Genomic DNA, 25,840 nt, shown 5'->3' with positions numbered 1-25,840 from the left:
ATGTCCAGGAAGGTTTGGAAACCTCCCAAGAAGGAGCCTCCATCCTCCCTGGGCAGCCTGGGCCAGGGCTCCCTCACCTGCACAGCAAAGGAGTTTTCCCTTAAGTTTAAGTGGTACTCTTTGTTCCAGCTTTTGTCCATTACCCCTTGTCCTGTCACTAGGCACCATGGAACACAGTGTCACCCCATCCCCTTGACAAACACCTTTCAAATACTTGTAAGTATTAATGAGGGCCCCCCTCAGCCTTCTCCAGGCTGAACAGCCCCAGTTCCCACAGCCTTCCTGATAAGGAAGATGTTCCATCCCCTCAGCATCTTGGTTGGCCCTGCACTGGCCTCTCTCCAGCAGTTCCCTGTCCCTCTTGAGCTGAGGAGCCCAGAACTGGACACAGGACTCCAGATGAGGCCTCACCACGGCAGAGCAGAGGGGGAGCAGAACCTCCCTCGACCTGCTGCCCACACTCGTCTTGATGCCCCCAGGTTGTCATTGGCCGTCTTGGCCATGAGGGCATGTTGCTGCCTCACTTCTCGGTGTGCTGTTGTGGTTGACTGTGAGTGGTTTAGATCTCAATTAAAAAATAGCATTTACAATTTCTGTGTTGGATTATCTGAGATCAGGAAAAACCAAAACAACAAACTGAAAAACCTGTGGGACATGAAAGTCTCTTTCCAGCTTCTGCCAGCCCATGAAGGTAACCTGACAGGGTCGCAGTCTGTTGAGTGCCCAAGTGTAACACAAACACCAAGTGGGAAATGTAGGAAGAGCAGCATTGCCACAATAGATGAAATGCAAAAACGATTTTGCTTCTCCAGCATAATGCAGCATTACTTGTATTCAATACAAGTCACGTTTTGCATGGCAGGGAGAGAACTGCTTGAGATCCTGACATATTTTGTCTTGCAAAGATGGCACTGGGCACATCGCTGCTTCACCCGAGCTTCCTGCCCTGGCCGCATGTTGACATGCAGAACGTGAACAAATGTGCATGTCCTGGTGCTTTTCTGACACAGGTGCTTCCAGGAATGATGGTGTTGGTTTGCTTCCTTAGCTGCAGCCCCTCAGTTCCATGGCATCCCCCTGCTGCAGTGTCTTCTGTGGATTCAGGTCCATGGCCCGAAACAGCTGTAGCACGCTCCAGAGTGCGTACTCAGCGTACTTCAGGGAAAATTAGGTGGTAGCTTAAATATTTCACTGTTCTGCCTGTCCTGCCGAAATGCCACAGCGCTTGTGTTGTGTCTTGCCTCAGGTGCAGTACTTGGTAGAGAAGGGAGCAACGATCGAGCACGTGGACCACAGCGGCATGCGGCCGCTGGACAGGGCCATCGGCTGCCGCAACACGGCCGTGGTGGTGATGCTGCTGAGGAAAGGAGCTAAACTAGGTCAGTGACACTGTCCTCTCCACAGGAGCAACAACTGAGTGTCTGCTCTGCTAGAATGACTGTGAAGCGCGTGAGTCTTGACACACACACTAGATTTTTGCAGGTTTTATGATTTGCAAATGCCCACTCAAGAGAAACCAAGCTCTCTTTTTAAAGGCAGACACTCGAGGCTCACCTCAGAAGTGAGGAAAGGCAAGTAATTCTGTGATGTATGTTGGTGAGGAGGAGTCAGTCTTCACATGGTTACTCTATCATGATACACTTACACGAGAAAATAATGATTATGTTACAGTGGTGCTCAGTCCTGACACTGTCAGTGTTCTAGATGTTGAAGTTTTAGACTTAAGCAACATTCTTTTGGTAAATTATAGAACTTACATTTTGCAGGGGGTGGGTAAAAAACATATATCCAAATCATGCAGGCAAGTAGGTGCTGCAGATGTGTACATGATAATAATTGAATCCATCGTACCTTTAAACGAGCATTTATTGTTATTTGGGCACTAGGTATGATCAAATGACTATGACGTTCATGCTGTCCTGTTCTGGCCTTGGCCTAGGGGTGACATGAGTTGGGCCATGTACTATCTGGCTGCCAGCAGTGGGGGGGCAGCAGAAGCTGGTGTGGGTAGATGTGTGTTGCGAATGTGTGTGCACTCAGCTCAGGGCAGGTGCAATAGGCTACAGAAGTAGCATTGGGCTTTCTAGTGTCAGTAGATACCAGAAACACACTTTCTTCCCTTTTGTCAGAGATCCTTAAAATTTAACTTGCAGGAAATGCAGCATGGGCAATGGCCACCTCAAAACCTGATATTCTCCTTATTCTGCTGCAGAAACTGATGGAAGAAGGAAATGTGCTGTACAAAGTAGGTAGATGATTTTTTTTTCTGATAGCAGAACATTATCATTGGAGTCGTTCCTCATTAAGGATATGCTCTACCAGAAGCATTTAGGCCTTAAGAATTGCAATCTACTGCATCATCAGACATTTGACTGCTCTATTTAAACACAAAGAAATAATGACTTGTATCGTATGTGAGTCGCACATGCATTAATTTTTCTGGTACAAGCAGTATGTGATAATGCAAATACTGTCCTGGTGAATTACCATTAAAGGAAGGAGTTTCAAAGCAAACACAAACTCTAGCTAACCTGCCATTTAAGCCCCGTCTCAGTGTTTTCTCCTCAATGAGCATCTGTCAAACACAACTGTGCTTTTCTGCAAGTGAAAAGCCTCATGTTCTCTAATTTTTAGAAAGGTAAGATGAAGGAGGCAGCCCAGCGCTACCAGTATGCCCTGAGGAAGTTTCCAAGGGAAGGCTTTGGAGAGGAAATGAAGGCATTCAATGAGCTGAGGGTTTCCTTGTACCTAAACCTCTCACGGTGCCGCCGGAAAACAAACGTAAGCTCTCGCCGTTCATCTGTTGCCTCTCAGGCACTGAGGCTCCCAGGCTTCTCTTCTGCTGGATTTATTGAGTTTGTGCTTGGATGTTGGTTTTTGCTGTTTCAGACTCCTTTTTGGTGCATCCTGACTTTGGGCTTTGCTGTGCCCACACGTGGGGCCACATGGCTGTGGGCAGCTCTCACAGCTCTTCTCAGCCTTTGGTTCTATCAGCAATGTACTAAGCTCGTCTTATTAAATGGAGACCAAGTACATTAGCTCTGCTGTGATCTAAAAATGTCTTGTACCTCATCAGAAGAAGTTCTGGGCTTGTCCAACTAATTTCCTGATTTTTCTTGTTTTTCTCTAAATTCCTGGGTCTGTAACTGGCCTTTTTCCCAGCACAGCCTTGCTATCTGAGGCAGTCATTGATCCTGGTAAACATGTAGGCTCTTGTAGCATTCTAACATCTTTGGGCTGAAAAGAACCCCGTCCTATCTATACTAAGGTTGCTTTCTAGCTACCTTGGAGTCCGTTTCCCTTAGACAGGAGAGACAAGGGTAGCAACGTCAGCTCTGTCCCTTTAGAAAACACCTGCTTTTGCTACCTGATGTTTTTCTGTACTGCACAGGCTATCTGCACTCCTGAGGCAGTGCCATGAATAAAGAACATGCAGCTTCTTTTATTGTCAAGCTGTAATGAGTCTGTTTGTTTATTAGGACTTTGGTATGGCTGAAGAGTTTGCTACCAAAGCATTGGATCTGAAACCCAAGTCTTACGAAGCCTACTATGCCAGAGCCAGAGCCAAGAGGAGCAGCAGGTACTGTTGGTTCTGTGCACCTCACTGCACACATTTTTTCTTTTAACTTCCCAACACTTTCAGTAATTTTTCTCTTCCATTAGTTGTACTTGAATCTGCAAAGAAAAACTTACTTTCCTTGTGCGCTTGTCTCTGTATTAGGTCTCTGTATCAGTTAAAGCCAACCACTTCCAAAAAACACTACTGAATATTCATTTAGGTTATTATTAGGCATTCTGGAAAGTAACAAAAATGTATGAAGAGGGATTATTTAAGTGTAAGAGGACAGCACTTCTACTCCCTGTGCCTCGGCAGCCATCAGCCGTGAGCCACCAACCTCTAGCACTCCTGTTTATTACCAAGGGTTAACTGGGTTCTTTCGTGGGACGGGATGTGTTGAATCATTAGCTGTTCAAGATAAAAACAAGGGGAGAGAGGAGAAACTGTCTCTTTAATCTGGAAAAATACCACCCAATAGCTGAAGTACAGGGAGAGGCCCTGTGTCTTTCCTAAGCAGAGCAATAAGTGTCGTGAAGCAGAGTTCAGCAAGTTCCCTGCTCTGAAGGTAACAGCAAAGGGCTTACACGACAGAGCCTCAGTTCCTGGTGTCACCAGCAGACTCCTGTTGCCCTCCTGAGCAAGCTGTTCAGTACAAGGGCAAGGGTTTCGGGGCTGTGGGTCTGTACTTTCACTGCAGGAAAGAGTTTCCTGGGTTGAAGAACATACAATTCTTATTCTGTCAGCACCTGCAGCAGGAGGTGACAAATCAAGGGTATTTCTTTGAAAGTGGCAGAGATGGATGTGCAGTAGGCAATGCTGAGGCTCAGATTTGCCCCAGGTTTTTATGAAGTTCACTTTTTCCCCCCCTAAACAGAAAGCTACTCGCTGCTCTTGCTGACTTACGTGAAGCCACACAGCTGTGTCCTACCAATCAAGAGATCAAACGGCTCCTGGCTCGAGTAGAAGAGGAGTGCAAACAGTTCCAGAGAACACAGCAACAGAAGCATCAGTCTCCGCAGCTACTACAGCCAGTTAACAACTCTGATAATGAGGAGGAGGGCGTTGTGCAAGGTGTGAATGACAATTTCGATCTTGAAGAGGGGGAGGATGAATCTGTTTCCCCTCCACAAAGGCTGCAGCATTCTGTAGCTGCTTTACCATACAGCAGGACCCTTCAAGAAGGTGTTCAGCAGCAAGCTCGACCTGTGTCCCCTCAAAGTAGAACAAGCAGTAAATACCTGAGAGAGCCAGGCTTGGTCTTGCAGCCAACAAAGCAGGCACAGATTGTAAAAACTAATCAGCACTTGGGCTCTGTCCAGCCTGGATCCAAAACGGGCAGCAGTCAATGCAACACAAAGACACCATCGTCCTTCCAGCACCTCCCACAAAGTCCCCTGCCGGGGCGGCACTCCAGGAGCCAGCATTTGGATGGGACAAGCGTGGTGGCACCAGGAAGCGTTTCCACAGGTCCTAGTTGTGAACTGTACAGGGAGAAGCTCACGCCCAGCCCCTGTCCCCTGTCACTGCACAATGAGAGCGTCTCTTCTCATCCCTTCACGAGCAAGTCCCGAGCCGCTGACAGGACGGCCCCTGCCCCGGCGAGCTCCGGCGAAGGGAGGCAGCCTGCTCCTCCCTCCGGCACCACGGTTCTTTCCAGCTCAACCAGCAGCCTAACCTTAGCCAGTAGCTTTTCAGACAGTATGAAGGGTCTCGGACCAGACGTTCGACTCAAAGAAAACAGCGTTGGGCAGGTTCAGGGACCTGCTGCTGAGCACCGGCCTCGCAACACGCCCTTCATGGGCATCATGGACAAGACGGCCCGGTTTCAGCAGCAAAACACTCAGTCCAGCCGCCCTTGGCACTCTCAGGCAGTGGAGGGATTATCAGCAACGGCCGCCTCTGCGGGCATTCAGTCCTCAAATTTGGAGCAAGTCTCAGTCAAGCACTACCAAACTAAAATGTCCTGTACAGGAGCTGCCCTGGGCGATGGCAGCCAGAACGGGGTGCAAGCTAAAGAGCTGGAGGACCTCAGGTGCCACAGGCCTCCCCCCTGCCACGACAGCCGAGCGCCCAAGGCTGCCTCGAGGCCGCTGCCTCAGCCCAGCAGGGACCTGGGCCCCGGCCCAGCAACAAAGCCAAAGCGATCCTTCATCGAGTCCAACGTGTGAGCAGCGGCTCTGACCTGCACGGGCGGGACACGCTGCTATACAGAACGCAGCTCGGTGGGTCCTGGGGGAGCTGGGGTAAGCAGGCCATGCTGGCCAGTACTGAATGGGAATCAACCACTTCACACTCTTCCTCCTGTCCCAGGACCGCTGCAGTAACTGGAAGAGCAAACTAAGTAGAGTCAAGGAGGAGCCTTGGTCCCACAGATGAGGGCCTGAAGCAGACAAATCCTTCCCTTTACCATTAAATGAGGCTTTCCTTTCCCATGGGCCATTGGTTATGTGATCTCTCCACACACAGAGGGAATAACCGTGCCTCGACAAGCGCTCAAGTGCTTACTTCTCAAACCAGTGTTCAGAGTGAGGTGAGCTGTGTAACTCAGAGCTGTATATGTATGTACAAGGGTTTTTAAATCAGAGTATTTTATGACTTTTCTAGTGGGATCTAATTTGGGTTGCATGATGTACATTTAGGCAGCATCAGTGTTGTACGAGTGAGTGGATTATAAGGAGCCATGTTTTGGCATGTAAATAGAACTATTTTTAGTAACTAGACGAAATCAAGTACAGTGAGCAGTAACATTTGCATGTGTATTGAAAGGCTTTGACCATATTGGTTATTGCACTGAAGAACACACTCTTATGGCATATTAACAGTAATCGCACTTTATAGAGTTTATCTGATCACCTCTGGGTGCTACCTTAAAGCAGAGTGAGTTATGGGTTAAGCAAGGGGAGGCTGAGTGGGGGTATGGGAATGGATGGAGGGAGGAGGGAAGCAGGAGAGAAGTGTCTGTGCAGTTGCCTGGCAGGATGAAGTTGTGAAGCTTTTTATAGGCAGGGCCGTTGGGAACAGGGAGGTGCGGTGCTGTTCTGCCCCGCGGCTCCTGCACCTTCCACACACATACCTGTTCTTACAAGTTCCTTCTCAGTTTGCATCATTATGCTTTAGCTTATTTATTGTTTACTGTTTCTTTGGTATTTTGTACAAGTCCTCTATTAGCCTTGCCCTGTAGTTCTATTTTTGCACAGCTACTGTATTTTTTCCATACAAAATAAAGATTATTAATATACCTGTAGGACGAGGCGCAGTCACTGGTGGGTGCAGGAGAGATGCTCTCCCAGCTTCTCCAGCTGAGTGTCCAGTCACAGGGAACAGAGGAAGAGACTGGAAAACTGACTTGGCAAAATCAAGACTTGCCACTCATAAATGTGGTAAAAATGGTGAGAGAACTGTTATTTCTCCAACAGAAGCACCAAAAAACACAATCAACAGCACCATTCTCACAGTTTTCCGGGTGCTTCCACCAGTAAACATTTTCTTTCCAGCAGCCATTTCCCTGGCAGCCACAGCTCAGAACAGACACAGTCTTTTCTTTCCTGTTGTTTGCAAGGATTCATTCAGCTACTTACAGGTTCATTTCTATTCATTTTAAGGGACACCTTCAGAAGGAGGTGGTTTCAGGGTGGTGCTGCTGCCTCTCCTGCCACCCATTGATGGCCATCTTCAGTGTCCTGTTGGGGGTGAGCAGCAGCGAGGGCAGAGGAAGGTTTGTCATGGGACTAGACCGTCTGTTACTGCTGAGCCAGTTTTCCATCGCTTCTCTCTCATAGGAATAACCATCTACAATGAAAGGATCAGCAGATCTTGTGTTACAACTGCCTGGAGCCTGTTACAATGCGCAGATTTTAGCTATTTAAACTGAAAAGGGAAGTGAGTGACTCGGTATTTCTCAACAGGAAAAGGGAAACCTAGAAGAATTCCACAGCCTTTAACAAAAGCTTTAAGGTCAACTCCCACACCCTTGTTTCAAATTACATACTTAAATGTGTTACAATAAAACTTTATACAGCAGCATTAAAATTTGGTATTAATGGCATTTAAAAAAAAAAGGACCATGAGAGCTGCCCATGAACGTAACCAGTTCAGGCTCTTGTCATGTTTCACTCTCTGAATGCAAAGCACCAAAAATCTATCCTAAGACTTTTATTTTTAGGTTGAATGAGACATCCTACAAAAGCTCTTTAACACCTAATGGTGAACCAAATGACTGTGGACTGGGCCTTGCCCAGGGAGAAGGAATTGGTCTCAGCTGCCCCTGGGCTGGCCCTCCACATCCCTCTCATTTCAGGGCTTCAAGGGCAACACCAACACACACAGATACTTAAAGAACAGTAACAGAGTGCAGCACTAACCTGCAACAAGCACCTGCACCCAGGAAATAAACACAAACCTGTGTCCTCTCTGAGCAGTGCAGAACTACACACTATTTCCATCTCCTTTACTGAGTATGAGCTGCTTGCTAACATAGGAAAAGTCATGAGTAACACAGGCAGTTTGGCATTCTGTCTCCTTTTTTCCTTAAATTCCACATGGCACAGAGACCATGCTGAAGTTTTACTTCACTCTCCCTTAGCTCACTGAACTGAACAAGACATCCAGCTCAATTCCTAATCTCAGAAACGCCTGAATTCCCCACATTTGGCTCTGCACAAGTGCACACATCTTGCAGTCAGCAGGTTCCTCACCACAGGACCTTCCTTTGGGTCTCTCGTCCCGGGCACTGACACAGGCAGCTCATGAGCAGACAAGTTTCCAAACACAAAACTCTCCTTAACCTGTCATGCCACAAATGAGCCCTCCTCCTGTTGCAATCACTAACATTTCAAGCTACCAAGAATTCATCAGCTTCCGTGGCAGTAAAGCTCTGCCCAGCCTGACGGGCACACAGGCACCAGCATCACACCGCAGCTACCACCATGCACCACACAGACAGGGAACCCTCGATTTTAAAAGGTCAGCAGTTTCTCTCTAAATGCCTGTTTGATTTTCTCATACACACGTGATAGTAACTATCAATAATTCTCAGCTTTTCGATACTATCCTGCTCTGAACCCACGTAATCTCGTTTCAAAAGGCTACACAAGGCTACTCCTCCTACTGATACTGTTCAGAAGCTCAAGCCCTGTTACGTGCAGTGCTTTCCACTCCAGTACTTGGCACATGCTTTCATATTTCGAACATTTTCATTCTCCAAAGCCTGGCCCAATACCTCAAAGCTGAATGAAGTCAGTTGCTCACAGAACAAGACCAGAACTATCAGCACTACTTCATAAGATGATGCAACTGTGTAGCGTTCTGCTCCCTGCACACTTCAGCTCCAAGGTCTTGTTGAATCTCAATGAATCTCAATCTGTACAAGCTTTTAAGTAAGTGCCATATATATGGTGTCACAATGAACCAGGGGTTGGGTCCTCCCAACCCATCCCTGTATGCACAGCTCCATTTTGCACTCACCACGACAGCTTATGTAATGAGGCTTGCAATTACATCTGCAAAAGGACACAATGGAAATAGCATTCAAAGAAATTATTTGCAGCCTCCTCAGCAGAGCTGTCACTAAGCAAACAGCCTGACACAGTGTTCTGCTCTGTATCAGAAATCTAACGTGGCAGATTAAAAACTGAGTGCAGATCTGTTTTATGGCAGCAGCTTTTTAGTTTATCTTTCTACAACTGATAAGAAGACATGCCCACTCCTGCTTTCCCACACCTTTAAGTAATCACTTTTAGTCAGTGTCATTTAAAGACATACCTGCTGCAATGATGGGATCCTTCATCAGCTCCCTTGTTATAGGGCACAAGAACTCATCAGGGACGGGGACAGGGATCATTTTCTTCCTCAGCTCTTCAATCTTCTGGAGGAGTTTATTGCGCTGGCCCAGAGACTCTGGAAAGTCATTGACACATGAAATGGACAGCCAGGGCTGTAAGGCAGAGAGGTCGGTCACCATGCCAGGGGAACCCTGAAAAAACTCATCACCAAATCTCTTCAATATCAGGCTTGGAAAAAAATGCATTTTAAATATTGACACAGCTTTGGTAGCTTAAAACATTTGAATTGATAGAAACATTGATTTAAGTGTAATACTTGCCACAGAATGGCAAGATCCAAAACAGAAGGAGCTGGCTCAGTGTAAAGAACTAATTTCAAGCCACACAGTCCTTTCTCTAAGTGCCTGATGTGTTAGAAAACACACTGCTGGCCCAGTGACTGACTCTCACAGAGCTTAAAACAGCTACAGAGTAAAATCTGAATACCACTGACATCACAGGGACCGACTGCTGTCTCCTTCCAGTCATGCAAAACATACAGACTCACAGTTTCAGTAGAAGTGTAATTCACTGGCTGTCCCCGAACCTTCAGGGTAGCTTTTGTCATCCAAGGTCGTTTACACCTCTGTCCTACAGCGCAGTACGCGTGCTGTACAGTGCTGCTGGCCTGTATCTCACAAAGGCATGACTGAAGAACACCTGAACCTATGGGTTTTAAAAGTTCTGCCTAGAGGTGGCAAGATTAGGATGAACCTTAAAAAAAGCCTGGGTAAGGCCCACTGAAGCCTTCATGATACACAGGGACCTCTGTCTCTTGCTGCCAGTTCACAGTGATTCATTTCACTGGCAGTGATGATACCAGCACATTTGCTTTGCTGTTGTTAGCACCACAATCAGCAAAGCACCTGCCATTTGCTGTTTTGTCTATACTGTATAGTATACACTATGCTATATATTCCCAGCATCTCTGCTGTTTTCTGGAATTCCTTTGGCAAACATACCAGCACCTAATCTACACCTAAATCTAGCCATCAAAATGAACAGGGAGAGAACTCATTCAGGAAGCTTCAGTGTAGCTCACTGAAGCTTAAATTTCTTAATTTAAATTTCTTCCTTCAGAATGACAACTGTGGAATCACTGCTAACACGGCCCTTCTGTGTGATATCTTGCCAGGAAGTGACAATGTATTAACTAGGACACCTGATCAGTTACACAAAAGCTGAAGTCCCTTTTCCACAGCTTAATGAGACAAAATCTAAAGTGGAAAATAGAAACAAAAGCAGGTAAGGCCACTGAACACTGCATTGTTGGTGGAGGTGCATTTTATCTATCTAGGTATAGGCAAACACAGCAACAAAGAGTACTGTGGGTGATGTGACATCAGAGGCTTTTATCAGCCCTGAGCAGTGAAATAAGAATGCATTTCAGGGAAAACCACATCCACTTACAGAAAACCTAACTCACTTCCATTCCTACATTTCACATGCACTCTGAAGGCTAAAAACTAGTTGGGTTTGTATATTCTTACCAATTTTTAATTCATTAGTCAGACTGTCTTTAGTAAGATTCAGTAGCTCCTTTCCATCAATGTTATTCATCTTGAAAAGCTCAACAAAGTCTGCCAGGTCTTGTGCACAAAGCCAGGCTGAAACATCATCCTCTGACCAGTCCTCAACAGTCACCTTGGATTCATTTTCAACTGCATTTCCTTTGCAAAGGAAAGATAAAAGGCACTTTAAAAACTAAACACAGACACACCACCCCCAAAAACAATGAAAAAAGCCACAGTTCTAAGAACAGTCACAGTAATGATGCTCCTCAAGTGTTCTCACTACTAAACATTCCTCAGCATCTATCAAAAGAAATGCTTATTAGACATTACTTCAGTGCAAGGCAAGAACTTGGGTTTGTCTTTTACCTAACAGCTGTCAAAGTTTAGAGGAATTTAATCTCTCACATGCCTATACTTCTGACAAATTTGAACTGAACTAAAAGACAGAAAAGCATCAGCAGACACTGGAAACAAGTCTCACACCTCCTTAGAAAAGCAGGCCAAAGTCCAGTCTTAGTCTTGTGCTGAGAACAAAGATCTATGTACCTTTGTTCCACATCCTTTTGGTGCTGATCTATTTTGTAACGTCGCTTATCCTGTTTTTTCACCTAAAACAGCTCCCAAGCTCTATTTCTTGTGGACTACTGTGCTTGCAATTAGGATATTTTCTGTTTAACTCGTTGCCAGTGATGCTTGTCCAGAAAGTCTTTCATCACATTCATCTCTTAAATGCTGTCCAGACAGTAAGAAATGGTGAATATCTGAACAGATGATAGAGTAGACCAATACAATTAAAATGCTTCTAGCATGTCTTTTCTTTAAAATACCAAAAGAGACATTCCCAAAAGATAAATAACATGCACACAATCCTGATGTGGCCAACTCACAGAAGTGGGAGGAGTGGCCGATGCAGCAGAGCCTGTGTTGCCATTCAGCCAGATCTAGAGAGGCTGGAGAGTTGAGCAGAGAGAAAACTTAGGAGGTTCAATAAGAGCAAGTGCAGAGTCCTGCACCTGGGGAAGAACAACCCCCTGCACTAGCACAGGCTGGGATTGACCTGCTGGGGAGCAGCTCCAAGGAAGGGACCTGGGAGTGCTGGTGGGCAGCAAATAAACAACAGCAGCAGTGTGGCCTCATGGGCAAGAAGGTCATTGGCAGCCTGGGGGGCATGAAGGAGAGTGTGAAGGTTCTCCTCCCTCTCTGCTCTGCCCTGGTGAGGCCTCTGGAGTCCTGTGCCCAGTTTTGGGCTCCCCAGCTCAAGAGAGACAGGGAGAGAGGCCAGCGCAGGGCCACCAAGATGATCAGGGGACTGGAGCATCCTTATGAGGTGGGATGTGGGGCTGTTCAGCCTGAAGAAGAGGCTGAGGGAAGACCTCATCAACACTTACAAATCCCCACAGGGCACGGGGTCAGTCTATTTTCTGCAGTGTCCAGCAACAGGACAAGGGGTAATGGGCAGAGACTAGAAGTGCCCCTGGCAGAGGAGGAGAGACTCCTTTGGTGCTGAGCTGAGGGAGCCCTGGCCCAGGCTGCCCAGGGAGGGTGTGGAGGCTCCTTCTCGGGAGGTTTCCAACCCCACCTGGACACGTTCCTGTGCCCCCTGAGGGAGGGGAACCTGCTTGAGCAGGGGCTGGGGCTGGAGCAGCTCTGCAGGGCCCTTCCAAGCCCTACCATTCTGTGTAAGAAAAATAGAAGGGTTTTGCATCTTCAGCATGTGTTCAACGATACTGTGGTGGTTTAAAGAACAGATGCCAAATACTTCACACACTAACCTGCACAGGGCTGCTCCAGATCAAACTGCCATATGTTCACAGTTTTATCCATTGCGCCTGTGGCAAGTAAGGCACTATGTGGTGCAAAAGCACAAGTTGTAACATACCTACAAATAAAATAAACATGAAAATTGGCAAGAAAAGAATTTCTTTTATAGATTAACACTAAAACTGAATAACGATACTGAATTCTTACCTGGTATGCTGGGACAAAGTATGAAGGTTACTACCAGTACTCTGTAAAGGAACAGTTGTGATTTTAAATCTTAAAGAACAGAAAGAATGCTTGGTCATTTGTGGATTTTCTTTCAAAATAAATGACAACGTTGATACTTGGAAGGTGACAGAAATTACTCTCAGAGAAGTTCCATAACCTCACCAAAGCCGAGCAGCAGCCCGGTCAGAAACGCAGCTTGCATTTCCTGCTTGGAGCTCCCTGTTCAGTTTGCTGGGACACTGCTGTCCAACAACCAGCCAGCATGGAACTTTCAGCATCACAAAGCCAGAAATACCAACTGAATTAGTCACATGCATATTGGCTGGTTGCTCCCATGGACAGAAACACGTCTTCTACAAATCTACAACTAGAAATGACCAGAAGTGAAGAGGTAACTGAAATTCAAACGGATGGCACAGGACAATCCTTCGGCTGGGCCAGTAATTAGTCACACCTGTGGCTCTCCTATTTGGCCACTAGATGCCACTAAAAACCAAACCTCTGGATTTCTTCACCCTTTACCTTAAAATTCTAAATATTTTCCTTCTTATGATGGACACTATTTTTTTGACAAGTGCAGACAGACTGGAAAGACAGAGAGCAAAGTTATTCTGCATCACTAAGCACTCTGGTTCTTGGAGCTGTCCATCATGAGAAAAGTGCCCTATTTTAGTTTGGAATCACGAAAGTCTACTGTCCCACTTCTCAACAGCCATAAAACTTAATTGTCCCACTTGGTAACAACCTAAGGCTACAAAAGCTCAGAAATAGCATCAAGAACTACCTATGCTGTGGTTTCCTGCATCCTTCAATCTCCTGGGGTTCCAAAAATCTAAGGGAACTTCTTAAACATCTGTCTAAGCTTCAAATTGCTAAAACAATCTGGCCAAAAAATGGGAAGGTATCAAATCAGTGATTGTGCTGATAAACTTTAACCCTAATTGAAAGATTGGATCAGTACAATTGTACAAGCTGAGCAAGCTGAAGAAGCTTCACGTTTGTTCATCTTTCAATGTCAGCAAAATTATTAATACCGTGGAGTACTAAAGGTAAACTCCACTTACAGGTGAATCACCAAGGATGAAGTAGCAGTGTTACAGAAAATGCCTAAACAACATGTTTTAGAGAAAAGACACTGTCTTTAACATAAACATTTTCTTGAATTCTTTATTATGCCTCTATTTGATGTGCACTTTATATTTAATAAACTAAAAAATTTCTATGAGCATCAGTCCTGATTTTATGTTAAAAGTTACACCACTTCTTGCTTTGCAGGCTAAGGTAGAATTGGGGTAACAAAAATTCATTCTACTTCAATATGAAAATAACATGAAAGTATGGCATTCACTGAATAATACTCTACTGTATCAAATAACAAACCCTTCAAATAAACGTAAAGAAAAAGTGGGAAAGACTGATCAGTTCCCCCACAGATGCACAGTAAATATTTAGGGTTTATGTAGTTTTTCTCCAGTGTTTCTTTACACAGATAAGACACTGCAGGAGCAGTGCTGATGTTTAAAGACAACAGTCCAATGAATGACCTTGCACTATGCTGTACTTACAGTTTCATGTATTATGACACACTTGTCTACAGACCTTTAAAAAAACAACACATCAATGTTAAAATGATGCAGAGAGGGAAAACTATTTTAAATTAAGAATAGGAAGGAAGAAATGCCTTTTCCACAAACAAGAGCAAGCAGATTTCTCAGCATCACTTTATGGGAAGCCTAGATATCTAAAGTCTCTCCACTTACACCCACTTCAAAACACCACCACTGATTACCTGCACCCCCAAGCATGATGTAAAAAACAGTAGTTTAATATGAAGACTCTGCCTCTCCATCACGATTTCTGATGTAGGGGATTTGCACAGTGCTTATGAAACCTGGCCTCCACTCCCATTGCTCCCCACTGCCTGAACCATACCCACTTTGCACGCAGTATCTGCAAAGCAGATGCACAGAATATGGCTGTCTACAATCTGCTCTCAGCACCTAGATTTATCTTTGAACTCTTTTCATTTGCAGAGCAAGCTAGAGGAAGCAGTGCAGTGCAACACAGAGAATACAGTGGTGCAATGCAATCAGTACATGAAATATTTCATTAAGTACTATTTGCATTCTTATTTACCATAACAGCAATGTTTCCTGAAAGGCTTGTTGGATAGATATTTCACTTATGATCATATTAGCAAAACCAATAATCCATACATCTGATGGTAAACAGAATAACTCGAGGTCACAAATATTCATAATGACCTTCACATACTGAAAACAACTTCCTTAAAAAGAGTAAGTGAAATGTCACAGCAAGCTCCTGTCTCCTGTGTGACCCTGGACACCCATCTGTGTGACACCTGAACGAGTAACAGAGACTGCTTACCCTGACACTAACATCTGCCCATCATAAGAAAATGCACACGCCAGAACTGGAGCAGAATGTCCACTCAATGTGCACTTACATCTCAATTCAACACCTAAAAATGCAAAAAGTATAATTATTACATATGGACATACTTGACAAGGTGTAAGATAAGCTGCTTTTAGAAGCATAAAGCTGCACCAAGGGGCTGACTCTGTGACATACTGTCTGCAAAAAAAGGGACAAAAGATCACAGAGACCATTTTAACATCTCTGACCTCCTCACTTTGCAGTCCTAACATGAAGAAGTGTGTTTTAGATAATTAAATGTGTATATGCACACACAATATTCATTCTTACGGGCTTCTGTACCAAAGAGATTACAGAAAAATACCCTCTGAAGATGGTTTTGGCCATCTGCCTACTCTCTGTGTAGCATTCACACATCCACATTGCAGTTTTAGCAGGAGTCAACACTCTTTTCATTACCCCAGCTCTTGCTCAAGGGCCAAGATGTACTGAAGGACGAAAGGAAACCTCTCTCTGGCCTGGCAGATAAAGAGGCTTCAACCTATTGACCTGCTCAAAGGCCACAGTGGAAAAGTTACTGGTTACCATGAGGCAGCAATGCTAATTAAACACAAATGTTTATCATAACATTAAGTTGGAGGGAACTGGGGAAAAATTTTTTACAAATTTTGTCTTTTACAATTATTGACAAATGGAGCACTAAATGAAATGCCAGAGTGTCACAAGGTGCTGCATGCCCCAGCCGCTCTCCTGCTCAGCAGCTGGAGCTTTCAGCTCGTGGTTGGTTTGGCTGTGAATCCAGGACAGCACCATCCATTTGAAACAAGATGCAAATTACCACTAAAGACTTCAGACACTGGAATATGAAAAGCATCACTATACACACCTAAGAAATTTTCAAACCAAATAAGCCAGAGTTTGATCTGATTATCTTGACCACAAGAAGCCATCTGGAAGTATCTAAATCCACGTTCACCACCTGATGAGATTCAAATATATCAGTGAGAATCAGAAGTACTGAAAACAACAGCACAACAGTGAACTGCATCAACAGCCTGACACTGCAATTTGGTTCATTCCCTTCATTTCAGCACTACTTTTTAAAGTGTTAATAAGAATAATTTCATAAATACAACCATGTAGAAGTAAGCAATAGGTATTGCTGTCAGTCTGTTTCCTGGACAAGCAGATAAAGATGAGAATTGGGCTCATCTTTCAAGTTTTCTTGATGGTAAATGTGTGATTCCTCTCTCTACTGAGAGCACCAATTTAGTCTTTTAGTCTTTTAAAGTCTAAATTCCATGGTTATATTTATTTCTTCTACAGTTCAGTAGTTCTCAAAGTTAACCACATGCACATGTACAAAGTTTAACAGTATCTGACAGGCCATTTCCACAATTTTAAATGCTCAACTTTTCATTTTTATGAACTAAACGAAGTTTCCTGACAACAGTCCAGCCAAGCACTCCAGAAACTCTGCCACTCCCCTCTCTATTCAGTGGATATGAACATCTCTGAATTACCATGTTTCCTTCTAAATGTGTTATTTCAGCCCATTATCAATTAAAAAGAAAATTCCTAAGTCCTCTGCCAAACTATTTGTGCTCTTCCATCCCACTGAGCTGGCAATCCAGCCTGACAGAGTCACCACAGTAGTCCTTCCAAGTGGTGCTCAGTTATAATTTTTTATACCTTTGAGAGAGCAGTTCATGTGTACTCTGAAAACAGATAACTGCACTTCTTTACAGAAAAAACTTTGTCTCCAAAGTAGATCTGGAAAGCATAAAAGGGTACCTACAAGGTTATTAAGAGAAGTTGCAGCATTAATTCCCAGGAATCCTAGAAATTCCTAGACATAAAGTAACACTTTGGTTTTTTTTAGCCACGTTCCTCCCCTAACAAGTCAAGTAACTAACCATAAATTGGCTGTGAAGAAATATCACAGCAGGTAACACCAAGATCATGTGCTTTTTCATTATACAGGCACCTCATTTTATCATCCCAAATGGTTAAGTCACCACACGATGATCCAGTGACAAAGAAGTTTCCATTAGGAGAAAATGCACAGGCCACCAAAGAACCATCTTTAACATTCCCAGATCTGAAAAGCAAGGGCACATAGAATTTGAATTCAGAGTAATGTTCTGAAGAAGTGATCTCCAAAATGCAATCTGATACGAGCCAAACTGGTCTAACTTTTGCACTTTGGAACTTGGCAACAGAAGGGAGAGAAACTCACACCAACTCTGGAAACAGAGGTAAAATAAGCACAGCTGCAAGAACCAGGACTGATATCCTTAACTCACCCAGCTCCCTGCTCTGTCACCATTATGTCTTAAACTGTATGGCCTCAGGATATGTCAATAGTTTCTAAGCTCTCTGATTGCTGGATTACTATCAAGCTTATACAACCTTTCTGGAGTCCAAACAGTCTTGCAATTAAATACATAAATTAAAACTGATACGTATAATGCAAGAGAAGGCACACAGCATAGCCAGACTCCACTAACTGCACGTTACGCATCATAGGCTGCTGACCTGCTGTTTAGAAACCAGATGCAGGCAATATGCAGTGCATCCTGTTTTCATGTTAAATCAATGAAAACACCTTCCTGAACTTGAAAAACATTGGGATTTAGACGAAAGATAAAGACATTAAAGCTTACTGCATTTGCACTGTTTAAGAAAACCTGAATGAACTCAGCACTTCTCCCTCTCTTGATAACCTTTCGGTCTTCCAAAGCCCGTTCCCGTCTCCTCGTGACACCACTCAGCGCTGCCCAGTCTCTAAGCCCCGTACACGGTGTGGCATGTCGCTTCAATTACCTTCTTGTCGTGGTTAAACAAAGCTGTCCAAAACTCTCTGTCCCTCACCTGTGGAGTGTGAATGACTGCAGGTTCCAGAGCACCAGGCTCCCATCCGCCGCCCCGGCCAGCAGGCGCGAGGAGTCAGGCGAGAAGCGGCAGACCCTGACAGGGCTGCGACTGGGCTGCGGCAGCACGGCCAGCGCCCGCCCGTCCCCGCTGCCCCACACCACCGCCGTGCCGTCGGTCGAGCACGATGCCAGCACGTGTCCTGACGGGGAGAAGCAGCAGCAGTGCACAGCGTACGTGTGGCCTTTTAAAGGTGAGTAGGGAAGCTCGGTGAAGTCGTTTAAAGAATAAACACGAACTGTTTTGTCCAAGGAACAAGTGGCCAAGCGCTGCGAGGAGAAGGCACAGCAGCTGACATCGTCACTGTGATCTGATAAAGTGTGAATTAATGTCACCATTTTATCAACTTCCAACAAAAAGATCTGAAAAGAAAGTTTAACAGTTAAGACTTACTTCTCCTGTTTCATAAATGAAATGCACTACCCTGACCAGGCCCATTCACCGGGGCACAAAACTCATAAAGGACTGTGCAGACGGATTTTTCATCTTAGCCCTGATTTATCCTCAGTTTAAATCAGAGATTAACCAGAGAAATGAGGGGTTTATGATCATTAGAATTAATGTAACTAAACATTTGTTGTCAGCTTGCAATCTTGCAGTACAAGCGAGATCACACAGCAGCTCCCTGGTCTTAGAGCAGTGGTAGAACAAGTGGTTCTAGTTATTTAATTTATGCTAAGAAGTTCACTGTTCAGATTCATTATCATTTGCATCTACACTAGATGCAATGCAGTAAATAGCGTCTACAAATACATTCCATCAGGAGGATGGAGCCAGGCTATTCTCAGTGATAGCCAGTGATAGGACAAGGGGCAACAGGTACAAGCTGGGACGTCAGAGGTTCCAAAGAAACACAAGGAAAAACTTATTCAGTATTCAGGTGAGGGAGCACTGGCAGGGGCTGCCCAGATGGGCTGTGGAGTCTCCTTCTCTGGAGACATTCCAACCCAGCTGGACGAGTTCCCGTGTGACCTACTCCAGGTGGTCCTCTCTGGCAGGGGGGGTTGCACTGGATCTTTCGAGGTCCCTTTCAAGTAGAAGAGTGTCAAAGCATTACTTGGGGTTGCACCAAGAATAAAGGATGGTTTGAGTTGAAGGGACTTTTAGAGATCACTTAGTGCAAACCCCCTGCCACGGTACACTCCAATCAGCCTCTCTCCATGCTGCAGATTACTGCCAAGCTTCCTGAGAATAAGGAAGCAGAGAGCCAAAAGGAAACACCTACAACTCTTCTAAGTTGTTCATGCTAAACAAAAGCAGCAACACTTTTATTATCAATATTTATAGCAGTATTAACAGCAGGCTGTTATTTGCTTCACTGTGAACAATAACTTCAGAGCTGAGGCAAGTGCAGAGAGGTGTTTTTATATATCCACTCACACGTTTTTACATATAAATACACACACATTCATATATATGCAGACATATAAATAAGCATAAGTACATGGAAACATATATATAGCTATACCTATAGACACACAAATGTTCATATGTAAGTGCAAAATAACTGTTTCCCTCAGGCAACGTAGTGCACATCCATTTACAATCACAGAATCTTTCGGTTGGAAAAGCCCTTGAAGCTGCTGCAGTCCCAGCCCTCCCCTCACCCTGTCCAGCCCATCGCTACCCCACAGCCTCAGCACCTCAGCCCCACGGCTTTGGGATCCCTCCAGGGCTGGGCACTGCCCCAGCTCCCTGGGCAGCCTGGCACAGGGGCTGACACCCCTCCCAGGGAAACAGTTCTGCCTCAGCTTCTCCAGCACAACTTGAGTTCGTTTCCTCTTGTCCTGTCACTACCTTGGAGAAGAGACCGACCCCCAGCTCACTGCAGCCTCCTGTCAGGGAGTTGCAGAGAGTGCTCAGGCTCCTCTTCTCCAGGCTGAACACCCCCATTCCCTCAGCCCCTCCCCCGGCTTCATTGGTTTAGTTGAAGACCACCTCTTTGAATAGTATTTTAGCCTCAGGATTCTCCCAGCTTTGTTGCGATTCTCTAAAACCTTTGAACAGATCTAGCGTCAGCCCCGTGTCTTCTCTGCAGAATGAAATTCGATGTACTTCCTTCAGCTACGAGAAACTGACGAGCCCGACAAAGCTTGGTACCTCGGCAGAGGCTGAAAAAGGCACCATAACGTTGTTGTTGTTAAGGTTTTCAGGAACTCACTGCAGAACCACCAACCTGAAAATGAGACGTTTCGGGTACCGATAGTTTAAACTGGCTGAGGAAGCGACGCGAATCCGGAACAGCGGCCACCAGAGATGTTCAGCACTAAGCGTTACCTCACCCAGCAACGGCACTTCCCGACCCACAGCCCACCAGCGGCTGCTCACAGGAAACGCCGCAGCAGCTCTGGGCACGCCTGGGCACCTCCTTCATGGCCTGCCATCACCTACAGTCTGCCAGCACGTCTCGCCGCCGCACCGGGGCTCGGGAGGCCGGCGGGACCCCAGCGCGACGGCGGCAGCTGCCAGCGAGCGCCGCGAAAGGGCCGCAATGGCGCCGCAGCGCTTCCGCACCAGCAGCGGCGGGTCGCGCCGAGGGCCCGGGGAGGGGCGGCCGCACCCCACGCCCGCCTGAGCACGGGCCCCCCGGCGCCGCCGGGCCCCGGTATCGGCGGGCACAGTGAGCCCCCGCACCCGCCGCCGCTGCCCGACACGGGGACTCCCCGCGCCGCCCCGCAGCCCGCCCCGCCGCGCACGCGCAGCCCTGCCTCCCCCGCCCCGGCTCGGGTGGTGCGTCCCCGCCGCCGCGCCCAGCCCACCGGCGGGAACCGCGGCGCTGCGGGAGGCGGCTCGCACCGGGACCGGCGCCGCGCTCCTGTCACAGCTCCGGCGGGGTCCGGGTCCGTGGCACCCCCGCAGCCGTTTTAGCTGGGGAGGGGCGCTGGAGGGTGCCGCTGTGACACGGCCGAGACGGGCGGGGGATGCCCGTGAGGAGGGGAGAGCAGGGGTGCGTGAACGCTGCTGAGGATCGCCTCGGGCCGGGGGCTGCTGCTGAAGCTGCAGGACTGACCCCCTAGGTACACGAGGGCAGGTCTGATTCAAGCTTGCCCTTGAAATGTAATAGTTCTTGTAATTGTACAGAAATAGTAAAGAAGGCAGCAGCTGCTACTGAGCAAAGCAACACAGCGGTGCTGGCAAGGCTTGCTGCACTGTCACAGGTACAGAAGCTGTTAGCACCTCAAATTCCCCAGCTGTTCACAGCTGAATTAGGCTACAAGCTGAAAAAATGCAGCTCTGTAGGTAGTGTAGCTGGCACTGTTGTTCTGACTGCTCAGAGAGCTACTGTTAAACCCAGTATTAGACCTAGCAGTAACCAGCAGAGAATCTGAGGAAAAAACCCAACTTGTTCTGCACCAAAGAAATAATTTTCCCAGTAATCAAAGCATACTTGTGACACTCTTACAAACCCACCCCCCTGTGTCCAACACTGACTAATCTTCACAGCCGTGGAACACGTCACTAAACCTTTTATCAAAGTCTTCAGAAAGGTGATAAAGGCATGAAGCAGACAGGTGGAGCCAACGTTAGAACAAAAGGCTGCCTGACACCCAAATGTAATTTTTTTTCTTCCAGGCAACACAAATTATGGACTTCGGGAAAAGAGAAAAGAAAAAAACAACCCCTGAAGACGATGTTCTGGGGAAGGCAGTATTAACACAAATTTTATGACAAGCTATGCACTGACTGCTCTTTCCCAGCACTGACAAGAAGTGTCTATATAACAAGGTTCTAAGACTCAAACAAGTCAGGCCCAGTTTAGAAGCACCCCACCCCCCCAAAAAAAACCCAATCCAAATGTTTCTTGGTGAGGGAGCAATGGGTATTGGGGTTCCACAGCATTCATTTGTAATTCATCTGATTTTCTTTAGTCACAGTGAGGACTATGACTCACGGCCTTCTACTGACCAAAACCACCTTGGCATGGACAGTGGCCATAAGAAACACATGGCATGTATTTCTGTCATCACATGCATTTGCACTGTGACAGTGGCCAACGGGGCTGCCAGAAATAGGTCAAACACAAGGTGGACCAATGGTTACAGTGGTGACCTCAGCTGATGCTGGGACACTGACTGCTCAGCAACAGCTTCTTTCTGAAATGCCACTAAAAGGCCAGGAGAATTGGCTGCATCACAGTAGGAACTAAACGTTAAATGCAAGACTCCCAGGATGTTATTTCAAAAAGAAATCCTGTACCCAGGATCTGAAGTATGGAAATCGCTGAGAGAATCTGGTTTGCAAAACAGTCTTTTATTGTATCCGTGCCACACAGACTAGTGAAAAGTAACACTCCTAAAAAAGGAAAAGAAAAAGAATGCTACCTTTCCACAACATTTCTTTTAAATAAAACTTCAAGTACTCTTACATTAGTACAAAAAAAATTCTGATCTATCTGCCCCAACAGGCCACCACAACACACAGTAGATAAAACACAGTGGTTACAAATGCCTTCTCTTGTTATTTCCGTGTCAAGGCAAATGGAGGGAAATGTTTCTATGAAAAAATACTGTGTGCGTAGGAAATTGTCACGATTTTATTCCACATGGATACAAATGATTATACTTGAATTTGAGGCCATGGTGGCTTGAAATTATATAACAAAATAGAAAAATGGAAAACTAATATCCCCTACACCCTGTTTTAAAAGGCAGGCACTACCAAGATTAAGGAGACTCCACAGTGTTGGTAGAGGATAATTACTGTACAAGCCATATAGCTATAATTACCTTAAGACTAAAATAAAATGCTACCGTCCTCCTAAGGCATAAACAATAATGTCTGCAAACAATATGTACACATCATACATATTTAAAACAAGACTTAATATAAACAATAATGAACAGTATATACATGTCTCAATTTTTCTTCACTGTCTTGAAATACAATTTAACTACACAAGTGATGCAGCAACATATATATAAATGTACTTGTAACTCTACAGTAAAGTTTAATTTTTAGTGCTTTTACAGCACATCAGTGTAAACAGTTTTACTTGGCTTTGTTTTATATTTTAAAACATTCCTTGTTGTATTTTCAAGATTTAAAGCAATTTTCTAACTCTTCCTTTTCACAGAAAACGAAGATTCTGAATGCTGTATAATCATAAATAATTCATAAAATTAAATACATTCACTAAAAAATAAACTACAAAGTAAAAAAATGAAAAATAGATATTTATTGAAAGGGAAAAGAGAACCATTTCCCCGAGTAGAGCTCTGGTGGTTGAATATTCAGTGCGTTTTGATATATTTTAAATTGCTATTGCACTATAACACCCCTTTCTTTGAAATTCTTTGGGTGTGCTTCCCTGTTCTACCTAAATTAGTTTGTTAAAACACACAAACCAATAACCAAGGGGCCATGGTTGCTGTAGGAGTGAAGCCTTTAGAACTAGTATCACAATTCCGTGATATTTTAAAGGAAAAACCCAGTCATTAGTTATGCATGTGCCTTGCACTTCCATGTAAATACAGTTCACATTGCTGGTCTTATCAGTCCTCACTTAATGAAAGAAAAGAAGAAGAAAAAAAAAACCCAAAACAGTTCTGGCAACTTCAGCTCACTTTGAAAATCTCTGTCCATTTCTTTTCAAAATACTTCCTCATGTTGTGGCCAGCCCTGCCTATGTCAGAATCGTCTTCATTAAAGGTTTCACAGTTGTCAAAAACAAGCCTGACATCTAGCGAAAACGCTTCAAGATTAGGGTACCTGGAAGAAGAAAAAGGTGAATGACTTTTGGAACATGAAGAATCAAAGGGGAAAAAACACCTCAGTGGATTTACAACCAGCCCTGAATATTCAATGAATGCTTTAAATGTAAATATTTAAGTGTAATTTACAAGACAGTAAACATCAGTGGAAGGAAATACTCTCTCCTCATTGTATCTGTTGTTTTCCTCAAGAACTCTGTAAGGTAGAATGTCAAGCCTGTATTGGAAAACTGAGCTGTCTTTAAATTAGCTTTCCCAGTCCCTTCAATAGCTTTCTAGTTAAAATGCTATGGCTGTTTTCCATTTATTCATCTACTCTTTGGCTCAAGTCCTTTCAAAGTAAGTGCTGAGTAACACTGCATTTCCCTAAAAGAGGAAATATCGGGTACAAAAAAGGCTGCCCAGATCAATCCTGTAACATCATCATTCTTGTTCTTTTTCTTAGCTTCAACATACATGGTGCAAACAGTCTTCCAGTATTCATGGGAGCTGTTAAAAAGGCAGTTAAAGTTACAAGTGTACCAATATCTATGAGCATGTGTGGAGCATTTAAATCTCAGACTCAAAGGAGAAAAAGGCTGAAGATGTTGAAAAGCCTCTTACGTCACTCTAAGAAACTTGCTTTGTGTGAAGCTGACCTCATCTTTATGGATGACAAAGTTTTCTCTGGTGCTGAGGAGTCCTTGGAGCACAGGGATGTTAGGAGGAGGGAAGGGGAATAGAGGCATATATTGTCTTCTTTTTAAAGAAGTCATCCAGTCTATTGCTAGGACTGAGCAGTGATGATCCCCCATTGCTGGAATGTTACCCACGACAGGGGCACCAACTGCCTCCTCAGCTACAATGCTCCATACAGGGACTCCATTAGCTTAAAAGCCCACATAGTTGGTTCTTGCTTACACGTAACAGCATTTAAGACACATCATTAAGAAAAGATGAGGGGAACCACATGCATTTCACTTGGCAGTGTATTGTTTCTCAGCTGGTTCTGCAGGTGCTCCCACCTCACGTGCTATTTCCCTTGGGTATGTCAAAGACAAAACCATACAGCTAAGTATATTTTTACAGTCTGTTTTGACTGTAAAAGTGATGAGGGACACCAGAGCAGGCAGATCAAAATAGTTTAACAGACTTTAAGAAAGGTATTCTATTTCAATGTTTAGATATTTTTAATATATAAAGTTTACAACAGGTTTACTTACTGTCCACTGCTTAGCTTGTCTCTAATGGTGGAAAAGTCCATAGGCTTTTTAATAACTTTCTTATAACCAGGAACAAGTTTCAAGTTTACAGGAAGTAAGAAAGGCCAGGCATCTTCATGAGTTTCCAGTTCAGAGAGAATCATGCTGAACAAAATAAGGTTTTAAATCAGTATTTAAATCAGTATTTTTAAGCTGGTCACATGTTCACAGAGGAATTCAATGTTCCACAAATTCTCCATGTGCTGCCAACCTATTCGGTTTGTAACAGGAAAAAGGTTCATTCTGTGCCATGTGCAAGGCTGAGAACAATGTCAATACACAAAGACATCTTCACTGAGCAAATAAAACAGCATCAAGTTGTCTGTAGGCAACCTATGTAAAACAAAATTCTAGAGATCGACGTTCCAAAAGAAAAGCAGCCCTGCAGCTTTGATGCCTTGAACCTCAGTGGAAGCCACCTGCAAACAGTAAAGCAGGTGCTAACACTGGCTTCTCTTGGACTGACCAAGGCTACAAGTGACGCATTCCTCTTACTGTGTTACTGTCTCTTCCTCTGTAACCCAATGCCTTTTAGACAGAGTGGATAATCACCTTTGCTTTGTGAGGAAGCTGTCAGTACCACTGCTATCAGGGTTCTTCCCACTCTTGGAAGGGTATGGAGGAGTAGACCTCACAGACCATTTTAACATTGACTACTTTCCTCATGGGCGTCAGT

General features: G+C 45.0%; 3 protein-coding genes across 31 annotated transcripts in view; 1 reads left to right on the top strand and 2 right to left on the bottom strand.

The window, feature by feature from the left end:
• Positions 1 to 7,942, top strand: part of TANC1 (tetratricopeptide repeat, ankyrin repeat and coiled-coil containing 1) — a 67,799-nt gene extending 59,857 nt beyond the window's left edge. For all 8 annotated transcript variants that reach the window (XM_062005110.1, XM_062005113.1, XM_062005111.1 and 5 more), the window contains 5 exons: positions 1,247 to 1,379; positions 2,154 to 2,245; positions 2,635 to 2,781; positions 3,480 to 3,580; positions 4,434 to 7,942. In XM_062005110.1, coding sequence (XP_061861094.1) covers positions 1,247 to 1,379; positions 2,154 to 2,245; positions 2,635 to 2,781; positions 3,480 to 3,580; positions 4,434 to 5,727 — 1,767 coding nt within the window. In that variant the 3' untranslated portion in view covers positions 5,728 to 7,942. The remainder of the gene's footprint in view (positions 1 to 1,246; positions 1,380 to 2,153; positions 2,246 to 2,634; positions 2,782 to 3,479; positions 3,581 to 4,433) is intronic.
• Positions 1 to 20,716, bottom strand: part of WDSUB1 (WD repeat, sterile alpha motif and U-box domain containing 1) — a 34,712-nt gene extending 13,996 nt beyond the window's left edge. For 2 of the 5 annotated variants that reach the window (XR_009819466.1, XR_009819467.1), the window contains exons 1-11: positions 20,389 to 20,716; positions 18,153 to 18,574; positions 17,195 to 17,379; positions 16,165 to 16,257; positions 15,270 to 15,363; positions 14,447 to 14,480; positions 12,861 to 12,901; positions 12,665 to 12,771; positions 10,869 to 11,048; positions 9,320 to 9,454; positions 6,799 to 7,348 (exon numbers count right to left, since the gene is read on the bottom strand). Coding sequence is in view for 3 of the 5 variants with exons in the window: in XM_062005117.1 (XP_061861101.1) it covers positions 7,170 to 7,348; positions 9,320 to 9,454; positions 10,869 to 11,048; positions 12,665 to 12,771; positions 12,861 to 12,901; positions 14,447 to 14,480; positions 15,270 to 15,363; positions 16,165 to 16,257; positions 17,195 to 17,379; positions 18,153 to 18,550 (1,446 nt within the window). In the remaining 2 variants the exon portion in view is untranslated. Of the gene's footprint in view, positions 1 to 6,301; positions 7,349 to 9,319; positions 9,492 to 10,868; positions 11,049 to 12,664; positions 12,772 to 12,860; positions 12,902 to 14,446; positions 14,481 to 15,269; positions 15,364 to 16,164; positions 16,258 to 17,194; positions 17,380 to 18,152; positions 18,575 to 20,388 lie in introns of those variants that run through there. The other 3 variants (XM_062005117.1, XM_062005118.1, XM_062005119.1) reach the window with 3 other exon arrangements.
• A 1,731-nt stretch (positions 20,717 to 22,447) lies between these two features.
• Positions 22,448 to 25,840, bottom strand: part of BAZ2B (bromodomain adjacent to zinc finger domain 2B) — a 127,573-nt gene continuing 124,180 nt past the window's right edge. For all 18 annotated transcript variants that reach the window (XM_062004476.1, XM_062004473.1, XM_062004485.1 and 15 more), the window contains 2 exons: positions 25,126 to 25,269; positions 22,448 to 23,921 (listed from right to left, as the gene is read on the bottom strand). In XM_062004476.1, the coding sequence (XP_061860460.1) occupies positions 23,768 to 23,921; positions 25,126 to 25,269 (298 nt within the window). In that variant the 3' untranslated portion in view covers positions 22,448 to 23,767. The remainder of the gene's footprint in view (positions 23,922 to 25,125; positions 25,270 to 25,840) is intronic.

This window comes from Colius striatus, chromosome 11, assembly GCF_028858725.1.
Source record: "Colius striatus isolate bColStr4 chromosome 11, bColStr4.1.hap1, whole genome shotgun sequence".
In the NCBI taxonomy this organism is placed as follows: Eukaryota; Metazoa; Chordata; class Aves; order Coliiformes; family Coliidae; genus Colius; species Colius striatus.
Note: the sequence above shows the minus strand (reverse complement) of the source record. Positions and strands in the feature narration are given on the sequence as shown.